General features: G+C 39.5%; 2 protein-coding genes across 2 annotated transcripts in view; both read left to right on the forward strand.

Moving 5' to 3' along the window:
- LOC127414395 (keratinocyte proline-rich protein-like) overlaps positions 1-13,495 on the forward strand; it is a 401,795-nt gene that overhangs the window by 199,528 nt on the left and 188,772 nt on the right. The window lies entirely within an intron of this gene.
- The window catches only part of LOC127414356 (signal-induced proliferation-associated 1-like protein 2), a 180,240-nt gene that overhangs the window by 155,337 nt on the left and 11,408 nt on the right, over positions 1-13,495 (forward strand). Inside the window, exon 18 of the mRNA XM_051652329.1 lies at positions 943-1,162. Coding sequence (XP_051508289.1) covers positions 943-1,162 — 220 coding nt within the window. The remainder of the gene's footprint in view (positions 1-942; positions 1,163-13,495) is intronic.

Below are 13,495 nucleotides of genomic sequence, written 5' to 3' on the forward strand. Positions count from 1 at the left end.
TTTTAACATGTAATAATTTTAATTTTTATAATGGATTTTCATAGTTTAATATTGAAAGTCTCGGACAAGGCTAGAACAGTAAAATCTATACATAAATGATTAAGGCCTGGTTAAAGGTTTCTGGTTAAAATGTCCCATATACAGTATAAATATATATACATATGTAATTCAATTGAATTAAAAAACATTTATGCTCATTAGTGTTTTGTGTCGTTAGATTAGCAAAACCGTCTGGAATACCCAGTGGTTTGTCATGGAGTTCGGGTCGGTTTGAACACCTCTACTGCACGTGTAGCATAACCGAATAGTGATTTTGATATTAAAATAGTGGCGCATCGAACGGTTAAGCAAATGTCGACTATCTGTTCACATTCCTTGAATTTATTGCCTTCTTATGGACTGACTTGAAGACTCACTAACATGTGCTGGATAGTCAAAATATGATGCACAGGCCCCAGGGCCCCATTGACCCCTCTAATGCAGCTGACCAAAAAATAATTATACTGTAGTTGTTCTTCAATAGAGCACATCTGCAGATAAAGAACATCCTTTATTTATAGAATTCTACTATTAAACAACATAAAACAGTGGATTTTCCATTCATTCAGTCCAATACAAACCTCTCCTGTCCGTATCCTGTTTGGAGAGATAATACCAAGACTATTTTGGGACATGGATGGGTGTGTGTGTGTGTGTGTGATAGAGGAGCTTTCAAATGTAGCATGAAAAAAAATGGCTAATACTCTCCTCAAATCTTCACACCATCTGGACCAGCTCATCCATTTATTTATTTTTTTATTAAAATTTTTAGTTTTGTAAAGAAACACATACATAAGCTTAATGTGTATTTGTCTACTAAACTAATTTCAATCATTTAAGCATTCATATTCAAGCAATCATATATAATTTTAGTGTAAATTGTGCGTTTGTGTCTCCTGACAGGCGTCAACAGCGGGGAGTCTGTCACCACGCCGCTCCCTCTACCGGACTCTCTCAGACGAGAGTGTGTGCAGTAACAGGAAAGGATCGTCATATGCCAGCTCACGTAGCTCCATGCTGGACCAGGCCATGCCCAATGACATCCTGTTCAGCAGCACCCCACCCTACCACAGCACCCTACCCCCCCGCATCAGCCTCAGTCAGCCCGGATCCAACCTCAAAAGTGAGTACTACACCCTCACATAACCAGTCATACAGTATATAGAATACCACAAAGGAGGTTTTGTATACCACTGTTCCAAAACCTAGTGAGCTGCCTAGGTTGACAGCATTTTAAGGCATCATATGCATGCTCCTGATGCTGTTCCAAAAGGTATTTTGCATATTTAAGCTGCATTTTAATGTACTTTCCTTTGCCAAAATTGAAAAGCAGCATCACAACTGTATAAAAAAAAAAGTTCACGATTAAATGTCTATTTTATTATCCCCCTTTTCTCCCAATTTGGAGTGCCCAATTCCCACTACTTAGTAGGTTCTTGTGGTGGCGCGGTTACTCACCTCAATCTGGGTGGCTTCTGGGACCGTCAATCCGTGCATCTTTTCACGTGGCTCGTCGTGCATGACACTGCGGAGATTCCGCATGTGGAGGCTCATGCTACACGCACCCCATTGAGAGCGAGAACCACTAATCGTGACCACGAGGAGGTTACCCCATGTGACTCTACCCTCCCTAGCAACCGGGCCATTTGGTTGCTTAGGAGACCTGGCTGGAGTCATTCAGCACTCCCTGGATTCCAACTGGCGACTCCAGGGTTGGTAGTCAGCGTCAATATTCGCTGAGCTACCTAGGCCCCCAATGTCTATTTTTTGAATACTTTAATTTATACTGAAAAGTATGTTAAAACAATGGTCTAATTAAAAATTGACTATTTTAACAAAATATTAGTGTGTGCTGCGTGTTTTATGCTTATTAGAATATTGCGTTGTTAGCTTAGCAACATGCTATTGGAACACATTAAGCACTAAGCAACACTATTGGAATCAGTTGTTTCACATCTCTAGTACGCTTGCTATTTGTATGATGCACAAATATGAGTTGCTGTTGGTGTAGGGCGTTCTAAATCAGTTACTTATGTGGTTCCCTTTCAGTTAGGATGCTGCCCAAAGGCACGGTCACATTTACCTTTGTACAACGACATTCCGCGGAGTGGGTAGACGTTGAGCACATGTGAAATCAGCAAAAAAATGAATTACCAAGCAGCCTCTTTAATGCTGCACTTCATACTAGGGATGCACTGATGTATTGGCTGCCGATATTTGTCGGCCAGTTATTGATCAAATTAAAACCATTGGCATATTGGTTTTAAGCATGAAAACACAGATATGTAAAAACTCTGTGAATTCAAATGCACAATCCACAAATAATAATAGCCGAAATATGTGTTGGCACTGCTAAGAACATGTAATATTTAATTTCTATTCTTTCTTGTTCTCACATTAATGAGGACAGACTGACATAAACGGACATGAAAGTTGTGAAAGCGGTACTTACCTAGAGGCTACATGATGAGGGGAAACCATCCAAAATGCTTTGAAACCAGCAGCCTTTGACTTCTGAGACATTAGTATAATATCCATTAATGCTGCATGAGTGATTGAATTAAGATTGAAATCGCAATATGGCCTTGCATGATTAGTAAACCTTAAAAGGCTATGTTTTAAAATATAGTCTGCATTCGAGCAAGCAGCACCCTCTAGGAGTCTGGACAGCAATATCCATTATCCATTATACTAATATAGACCATTCCATAATTTTAGTGGATTACCTGTATTAACCTGAGCTGCAGATGTTCGTGCTTCTCATAAGTGTCCCTGCATGCTGATTTCAGACACACTGAAGAAGATCTGTGAAGTTCTCATGCTTGTGTATATATCTGCTTTTTTACATTTTTAGATCGGCCGTTTTTTTTTTTTTTTTTTTTTTTTTTTAAAGCTGCTCGTAACTGGCAAAGTTTAAACTCTTGTTTTAGCGCAGCAGTTGATTGACAGATGAGGGGTGCCGCTTCGCTGCTGCCGGGACGCAGTCAGGACGTATTAGCGTTTACACCTCAAATGTGATGCGGTCACATGCGTTTTTGACCACTTTCCTATGTGGTTTTTGTGATCCAATCACAGAAGGTTTAAGACCCCGTTTAGACCTGTGTTTAGCGCTGACCACATGTGATGGGATCACCAAAAATGCATCTTATTACCTGGTGTAAACGGAGTCTATGTATCCTTCAATGTGGCTCTCTTAAAAATGTTGCCCTGTCATGTGTTCAACAGATCCGATCAACGTTCAATAGAAATGATTTATTGTTAGAATAGTAAAAAAGCTTTTTTACCTCTTTTGTATATTTTTAAAGCATAATTCTTAAGTAAAACCATGATCTGATGACAAAATAAGGTAAGTGGCAAAATATCAGTATTGGCCTATAGTTTTTTGTTAAAATGTTCATATTGGGGGGGGGCCTGGGTAGCTCAGTGGTAAAATACGCTGGCTACCACCCCTGGAGTTCGCTAGTTCGCTAGTTCGAATCCCAGGGCGTGCTGAGTGACTTCAGCCAGGTCTCGTAAGCAACCAAATTGGCCCGGTTGCTAGGGAGGGTAGAGTCACATGGGGTAGCCTCCTCGTGGTCGCTATAATGTGGTTTGTTCTCGGTGGGGCGCATGGTGAATTGAGCGTGGTTGCCGCGGTGGATGGCGTGAAGCCTCCACACGCGCTATGTCTCCGTGGCAACGCACTCAACAAGCCACGTAATAAGATGCACGGGTTGACTGTCTCAGACGCGGAGGCAACTGGGATTCGTCCTCCGCCACCTGGACTGAGGCGAATCACTATGCGACCACGAGGACTTAGAGCGCATTGGGAATTGGGCATTCCAAATTGGGAGAAAAAGGGGAAAAATCCCCCCCCCCCAAAAAAAAGAAGAAAAAAAAAATGTTCATATTGGTGCATCCCTATACTCCCTAAACAGTGAGGTTAAAAAAGAAACTTTCTGCTAAAATTGTAAATATTCAGTATAGCTTTGTACAAAGCATCGCCCACACAGAGGTCACTGCCAAACCAAGCAACTTCCTATTGATCAACGTGGCGAATTCGCCTGTCAAAATTCACTTGAGTGCATGTCAAGATTTATCTTGAACAACACATGAAATCCGCGAGGGGAAATTCGCCACTTGAAGTCCATCACGCAAAATTCAGTGATCGCACAGATTCCCATTGAGATGACTGTACTTCACCTGCGTAATTTCGCCGTGCAAAGATAAATGTTACCGCGCCATTAGAAGGCAGCTGATCATGTAGGCAGTAGACATCAACGCAGCTCGTTAGGTTTTGGAACAGAGTCTTACCTTATACTTTAGCAAGAGCATTCTACGCAGAGGAAGTGATCTTCATATATAAAGCACTTCTACAAGGTCACATTGGAATCTGTACACTATGACGGGTATTTCATTGATATTATACCACAACAAAGGCACCTAGTTGATGGCAGCCCACAGCAAGGGCTCTCGACTGCAGTGTCACACTCTTACTAAAGACAGCGGCCATCAAAGTTAGCACAGGATGCCTTGAGACAGGGCACTTTCTAGGAAGTGCAGCTGTAGAAATGAATAGTTGTTTGTTTGAATGTTGCCTTGTGTTGCGTAGTTTTAGAGCAATATATAAAAGTTAGACTGGATATGCATTTTCTAAAAGAAATGGTGGCAAACAAATATGGGAGAATTCACTAAGAATCAATTGTGCACAGCAAAAGGGCTGTTAATTTCCATGCACTGGTTTTACACGTGCAACGGTGCAAACATGCCCACAAAATCTGTGCTGAACGCAATCACTATTCTGATCCAGACTCCTGAATCAACTCTTCAACATGCCGAAAGTGTGTTTGACTACACTGCGTGTATGGATATATGCCATGCTATAACGCTCTTCCCTTCCAGAATTGAGAGGATCTCCATAGTTAAAGGGATATTTCACCCAAAATACAGTTTGAGGCCACTTTATGAATCCCATTCACCTGCTACTGTTTTTCTATAATGGGAGAAACCTCCAGATATGCTTCAAGTGACCAAGAAACATAAACTACATAATACCGCACTTATGAATACCTTAATCAAACAATGCACATCTTAGTCTGTTTAAATGATTTGTGAAATTAACACCTTTTACTGTTTTATCAAGGTGTGGGTGTTTCAATTAGAGCTTGGTTTTTCAAGTGGCCCAAGCTGTCACTCATGATGAATTTCTGATTGTTTCGACAGATGGCAGTTTGCTGCATTTTTTTGCTCTGCTCATCTAGTGAATGGTCTAATTTGACGGATTGTGTACCTCCGAGGCTTAGAGAGCAAGAGAGGGGCAAATTAGACGAGCGACAGTAGCTTCACCTCGAGCGTTGTGTTTTTTTGCCTCGCATTATTTCTGAGTTTTTGTGAGATGGGGAAATGTTTATATCGTATTCTGTCTATCAGGCAAGAGAGAACGAGTGAGGTACAATGAAAAGGTTTGAAGCTATTTAATTGATTGGAACATAATGCAATGTTGAGGGTTCCCCTGACGGCTGCTATTGAAGAATACAATAACCGCATACTGAAACCTAGAATGCTGCCTAAATAAATGGCCTTTTAAGCACATTCAAACAGTAAGATACCTTGTTTTGTCCAGATTCTAATGCAGCCTCTCTTCTGTCCTTCACAGAATGCATTGTGAACCAAGTGGAATAAAAAAGGTGGACATTATGAATATATTTAATTTGGTACCAAAAAGAATAGAAATAGTTCAGTCTAATTTAAAAATGGAATACTTCACACAATGTGCTATACACACAGATCAGCCACAACATTAAAACCACCTGCCTAATATTGTGTAGGTCCCCCTCGTGCCGCCAAAACAGCGCCAACCCGCATCTCAGAATAGCATTCTTAGCGGTTATCTGAGTTACCGTAGACTTTGTTAGTTCAAACCAGTCTGGCCATTCTCTGTTGACCTCTCTCATCAACAAGGCATTTCCATCCACAGAACTGCCGCTCACTGGATGTTTTTCATTTTTTGCACCATTCTAGTAAATTCTAGAGACTGTTGTGTGTGAAAATCCCAGGAGATCAGCAATTACAGAAATACTCAAACCCGCCCATCTGGCACCAACAATCATGCCACAGTCCAAATCACTGAGATCACATTTTTTCCCCATTCTGATGGTTGATGTGAACATTAACTAAAGCTCCTGACCCGTATCTGCATGATTTTATGCACTGCTGCCACACGATTGGCTGATTAGATAATCGCATGGATGATTGTTGGTGCCAGCTCGCTCTAATGTGTGTGTGTGTCAACTCAAACCATGGAAACTAACATGGAGCTGACACATATGTTCTAAAAACATTTTCTAAACATTCCATTTTAGTTGTGGAAATGTTAAAATGTCCAGTTTTCTTAGGCCACACTGTACACACTAAAACAAAATTCTGCTATGTTGATGCCTTTTATCCACAATAGAACAGTGTTTTCTTACACTGAAAACAGACTTTCGAAAACACTCTTCATAACTTTGAAATACTTTGGAAAACGTTGTCGTTAGGAAACTGACAACGGAGGGTTCAGTCTTAAACGGATTAGTGTGGATGTGGTCTTAATGTGCGTAGAACGTTGTTTAAATAATAGCATAACATTCCAGAAAACATTATGTCGTCTTCATTTGTAGAAATAACTGAAATAAATGAGATTTGTCTCATTATTTACTCGCCCCTAATGCCATGCCAGATTTGACTTTCTTTCTACTGCATAACACATGAAGATTTTCAGAAGAATATTTCAGCTCTGTAGGTCCATACAATGCAAGTGAATGGTGACCAGAAATCTGTAGGTCCAAACATCACAGAAAGGCAGCATAAAAGTAATCCATAAGACTCCAGTGGTTAAATCCATACTTTCTGAAGCAATATGAAAGGTGTGGGTGAGAAACAAATCAATATTTAAGTCATTTTTTGATAGAAATTCTTCTCCCTGCCCTGTAGGGGGCGATATGCATGAAGAATGTGAATCACCAAAAACACAAGAAGAAGAATGTGAGAGTGAAAGGGAGGAGAATTTATAGAAAAATTGACTTAAATATTGGGTTTCTTACCCACTCCTATCAATCACTTCTGAAGACACTGATTTAACCACTGAAGTCATATGGATTACTTTAATGCTGATTTGTGTGATTTTTGGAGCTTCAAAATGTTGGCACCCATTCACTTGCATTGTATTGACCTACAGAGCTGAGATATTGTTCTAAAAATATTCATTTGTGTTCTGCTGAAGAAAGCAATTCACAAATCAGGGATAGCATAAGGGTTAGTAAATGATGAGAGATTTTTAATTTTTTGGTGAACTCTTCCTTCAACATCCAAGGAACATTGATTTGTATTTTCCCAATAGTTAGCCGTGTTGTAGGGATGGGCGATTTCAAGTGCTCACACACAGATTTGAGATATTTGGGGAAAAATGAAGGCACATTTAATCAAATTAAAATCAATATGTCCTAGTGTGATTATTAAACCACGAATGACTGCAATCTTAGTCTGCATGAGCTGCGTGCTTTAAAGTGAATGTGTGAAGGCGACCGCTCAAACACTGGAAACTGTTTGTTATACGAGATGCCAGAGCAAAGCACTCATCCAGTGTGAAATACGCAGCACGTGCAAACTATATATTTATATAATAAATCACAGCATTTGCGCTTTAACAATCACACTGGGCCGTGTAGCGAACTGTTTATCCAGAGAAGTGAAGCTTCTGTCAAAAACACACATCAAAATAAAAACTTAATTCAAAATACATGCTAGATGCCTGAAATTGCAACAGAAATACAGAATATCACAACTGTATAGTAAAAGGTTATATTCACTGTAGAAATATTAATAATAATAAATACTAATTATTATGAATAATAATAGCAATATTATTATTATGATTAATATTATTAATAAAATAATTAAAATTAAGCTGTATATCACAAGAAAGAGTGCTGTTGTACTGAATAAAAGTTTTGGGGGAAAAATACAATGGTGCATTGAAAAGTAATGTTCTATATTAATTTATTAGTTTTAGGTATTCATTTGATTAGACATGATTTTGATAATGAAATTATAATAAACTTTAAAACATGGAATTATGGCCTGGGTAACTCAGTGAGTATTGACGATGACTACCTCCCCTGTAGTCGTGAGTTCGAATCCAGGGCGTGCTGAGTGACTCCAGTCAGGTCTCCTAAGCAACCAAATTGGCCCGGTTGCTAGGGAGGGTAGAGTCACATGGGGTAACCTCCTCGTGGTCGCTATAATGTGGTTCGCTCTCAGTGGGGCGCGTGGTGAGTTGAGCGTGGATGCTGCGGAGAATAGCGTGAAGCCTCCACATGGCCTACGTCTCCACGGTAACGCGCTCAAAACCACGTGATAAGATGCACGGATTGACGGTCTCAGATTCGTCCTCCGCCACCCGGATTGAGTCACTACGCCACCATGAGGACTTAGAGCGCATTGGGAATTGGGCATTCCGAATTGGGGAGAAAATCCAAAAAAAAAAATAAAATAAATAAAACATGGAATTATAAAATGTAAATAACATTTTTATAATTTTATAAGAAAACACAGAATTTAGGAAAAAAAAAGAAGTAGGGCCTTGCTTAAAAACACTTAAGCAATGCATATACTTCATTGAGAAACTCTTGAATGACATGCATTTTTCTAATTTATTATTTACATTGAAATGTAACTTTTTAAATAGGCTAAAGGAATGTGTCCAATAGAACTACACACTCTCAATGCAAGCTTTAATGAACAACGTTTCGGCAATAAACCTTTGTCAAGGTATAATTTCCTCACAATGGAGAGCAGTTTAAATAAGGTCAATCATCATCAACAGGTGAAAGTAGTGACATCACAATGAATGTTTACTAATTATCCAACAAGTATGTCTCAACTAAAGTAATTGAAACCACAGGCTAATTTGTATATCACAAGGAACATATCCCAACCACATTTAGAACCACCACATATTAAGATATCATAAGAGTCACACAATCCAAACACCATACATCCACATGTGTAAATGCATATATATATATATATATATATATATATATATATATATATATATATATATATATATATATATATATATATTATTTATTTATTTATTTATTTATTTTTTTTTACACATATATACATTCATATAAACATAAAATGTATGCGAAAACTCTCAATCATCAAATCAAGACGTCAGAACTCGATTTTGTTTCCTCATTCATAAAAAACTATTTAGTTCAAAGTCAATATTTAAACTATTCCGCATCAAAGTTTTTAATCTATGTATCCAAAAGGCTTCTCGTTTTAATAAAAGCTGATCCAAATCCTCACTTCTCCTTGATTGTGACACCTTTTCAATTCCTATTCAATGTAATGATGCCACTGGATGATTATATTCTATAAAATGTGCTGCTAGGGGGTTAATTAATATTTCTACATCTTATAGTACTACGATGTTCCGCAGTTCTTGTTTTCAGTTCCCCAGATTTAACCAAGTAGTCTCTTCAGTTACGCCCTCTTTTAAACACTGTAAGATATGCCAGTGTTAATTTATAATTTTCTTAATTTGCTCTGATCATTTTGTATATTTTGTAGAAAATACAACCGAAAACCTTTTTTGTCGTTTCTCTCTTTTTCTTGAACACATCTAAACGAGATTATATTTACATTTATGCATTTGGCAGATGCTTTTATCCAAAGTGAATTACAGTGCCCTTATTACAGGGACAATCCCCCTGGAGCAACCTGGAGTTAAGTGTCTTGCTCAAGGACACAATGGTGGTGGCTGTGGGGATTTGAACCAACAACCTTTTGCTTACCAGTTATGTGCTTTAGCCCACTACACCACCACCACTCCTAGTATATGGAATATATTCTTTAAGGGTAACTGATCAGAAAGAGTGTTATGGGCCGTAGATTTCCAAAAAAGGTCTATATAAAGGAAATTTCCTTCTTTTACAATCCTTAAATCCCAAAAAACTGATACGGTTCATATCGAAATCTGTAGTAAAATTCAAATATTCAGGGCAAGTATTTAAGTACTGATGGAAGGAGTGTAATTGTTCAACACTTCTCTTAAAAAGACAAAAGCAGGCATCCAAATATCTCTTCCTAATCATCACATTAGATAAACGTCTCTTGCAATAATTCTGCTCTTTACCAGAAAATCCTAAAGGAGAGCGTCCGGTCATCAGTCCGTGAGTTGAAGCTCAAGCGCAACTGGATTATGCAGCAAGACAATGATCCAAAGCATAGGAGTAAGTCCACCTCTGAATGGCTCAAAAGAAGCTAAATTAAAGTTTTGGAGTGGCCTAGTCAAAGTCCTGACTTGAACCCGATTGAGATGCTGTGGCAGGACCTTTAACGGGCAGTTCATGCTCGAAAACCCTCCAGTGTGGCTGAACTAAAGCAGTTCTGTGAAGAAGAGTGGGCCGAAATTCCCCCACAGCGTTGTGAAAGACTGATCTCCAGTTATCAGTTGCAGTTGTTGCTGCTAAATGTGGCACAACCAGCTATTAAGTTTAAGGGGGCAGTTAGTTTTTCACATGGGTGATATAGGTGTTGGATAACTTTTTGGCTTCAATAAAAATATATATATTTGAAAACTGTATTTTGTGTTTACTCATGTTGCCTTTGTTTTATGTTACTTCTCGTTTGAAGATCTTAAACAATCAAGTATGAAAAATACACAAAAGTAGAAGAAATCTCATAAAAGGAACCATTAGGCAGTGAAAATTGGCATGACAGCAGGTGACCAATCAAACACATCGCCCTTTCTTCAACACGGTCACTCCCACTGCATTCATTTGTGTGACCTTCTTGACCTGCCGACAGATGGCCTGAACTGGACGACAGACCATGCGTGCTAGCTCGATTTCTATCAGCCAGTGGCTACTATGTGTCATCTAGTCAAATTGTCATTCAGCAACCAACTAGTCAATCAGTGTGGTCGATTATTTTATCTAGATTTTTTTTTTTTTTTTAAATGCTTGGGTACACTTCATTTTACCTCTCATGCACAGTTGAGCATTCAGCCTTTCAAAGTATACTCTTTTTCCCGCCAAGCGCAGGTGTGCAGTCTATGCACACAGATGTGAATTGTCCACGTGTCTAGAAATATTTGGCTGCATGCAGACAGTTCACGCAGAATGTGCACCTTTAACGCAGCAGCGCTACAGCCATCCAGACAGACATTTTTGACCAGTGTGTCATGTCTTGTGTCAAGTTAAAAATAGTCCAACTTTTAAAAATGGTTCTCGATACTCATGCATTCTGATCCATTCCCTTGTGCTCCGAAACCAAAAGACAGAACAGGTTTAGAGAACAGAACAGACAAAATGAATTTGTGGTTCAGTAAGTTTTTGATTCACTAAAAAGAACCAGCTGAGAGTAATTCGATTGGTAGGAAGAGCTGTATGTATTGAGGTGTAGATAAAATGTTAAAAAAAAAAAAGACTGAGTAATTCTTTCAGGAATCAGACTACACTGGTCATGCTGTTTTGCAGAATAGATTTAAAAGAATCAGTGTAATTTGTTTGGTAATCGGACTATACTGGTAGCACTGTATGTTTTGCACTGTAGATTCAAAAGAACCGGCTCGTTAGAGTCATTCGTTCGGGAATCGCACTACACTGATCGCACTATATGTTTTGCACTGTAGATTCAAAAGAACCGGCTCATTAGAGTCGTTCGTTCAGGAATCGGACTGTACTGGTAGCACTGTATAGTTTGCATTGTAGATTCAAAAGAACCGGCTCGTTAGAGTCATTCGTTCAGGAATCGGACTGTACTGGTAGCACTGTATGTTTTGCACTGTAGATTCAAAAGAACCAGCTCGTTAGAGTCATTCGTTCGGGAATCGCACTACACTGATCGCACTATGTTTTGTACTGTAGATTCAAAAGAACCGGCTCGTTAGAGTCGTTCGTTCAGGAATCGGACTGTACTGGTAGCACTGTATAGTTTGCACTGTAGATTCAAAAGAACCAGCTCGTTAGAGTCATTTGTTCGGGAATCGCACTACACTGATCATGCTATATGTTTTGCACTGTAGATTCAAAAGAACCAGCTCGTTAGAGTCATTCGTTCAGGAATCGGACTGTACTGGTAGCACTGTATGTTTTGCACTGTAGATTCAAAAGAACCGGCTCGTTAGAGTCATTCGTTCGGGAATCGCACTACACTGATCGCACTGTATGTTTTGCACTGTAGATTCAAAAGAACCGGCTCGTTAGAGTCATTCGTTCGGGAATCGGACTGTACTGGTAGCACTGTATGTTTTGCACTGTAGATTCAAAAGAACCGGCTCGTTAGAGTCATTCGTTCGGGAATCGCACTACACTGATCGCACTATATGTTTTGCACTGTAGATTCAAAAGAACCGGCTCGTTAGAGTCATTCGTTCGGGAATCGCACTACACTGATCGCACTATGTTTTGTACTGTAGATTCAAAAGAACCGGCTCGTTAGAGTCATTCGTTCAGGAATCGGACTGTACTGGTAGCACTGTATAGTTTGCACTGTAGATTCAAAAGAACCAGCTCGTTAGAGTCATTCGTTCGGGAATCGCACTACACTGATCATGCTATATGTTTTGCACTGTAGATTCAAAAGAACCAGCTCGTTAGAGTCATTCGTTCAGGAATCGGACTGTACTGGTAGCACTGTATGTTTTGCACTGTAGATTCAAAAGAACCGGCTCGTTAGAGTCATTCGTTCGGGAATCGCACTACACTGATCGCACTGTATGTTTTGCACTGTAGATTCAAAAGAACCGGCTCGTTAGAGTCATTCGTTCAGGAATCGCACTACACTGATCGTACTGTATGTTTTGCACTGTAGATTCAAAAGAACCGGCTCGTTAGAGTCATTCGTTCGGGAATCACACTACACTGATCGTACTGTATGTTTTGCACTGTAGATTCAAAAGAACCGGCTCGTTAGAGTCATTCGTTTGGGAATCGCACTACACTGATCGCACTGTATGTTTTGCACTGTAGATTCAAAAGAACTGGCTCGTTAGAGTCATTCGTTCGGGAATCGCACTACACTGATCGCACTGTATGTTTTGCACTGTAGATTCAAAAGAACCGGCTCGTTAGAGTCATTCGTTCGGGAATCGGACTGTACTGGTAGCACTGTATAGTTTGCACTGTAGATTCAAAAGAACCGGCTCGTTAGAGTCATTCGTTCGGGAATCGCACTACACTGATCATGCTATATGTTTTGCACTGTAGATTCAAAAGAACCGGCTCGTTAGAGTCATTCGTTCAGGAATCGGACTGTACTGGTAGCACTGTATGTTTTGCACTGTAGATTCAAAAGAACCGGCTCGTTAGAGTCATTCGTTCGGGAATCGCACTACACTGATCGCACTGTATGTTTTGCACTGTAGATTCAAAAGAACCGGCTCGTTAGAGTCATTCGTTCGGGAATCGCACTACACTGATCG

Source organism: Myxocyprinus asiaticus, chromosome 23, assembly GCF_019703515.2.
Source record: "Myxocyprinus asiaticus isolate MX2 ecotype Aquarium Trade chromosome 23, UBuf_Myxa_2, whole genome shotgun sequence".
Taxonomy (NCBI): Eukaryota; Metazoa; Chordata; class Actinopteri; order Cypriniformes; family Catostomidae; genus Myxocyprinus; species Myxocyprinus asiaticus.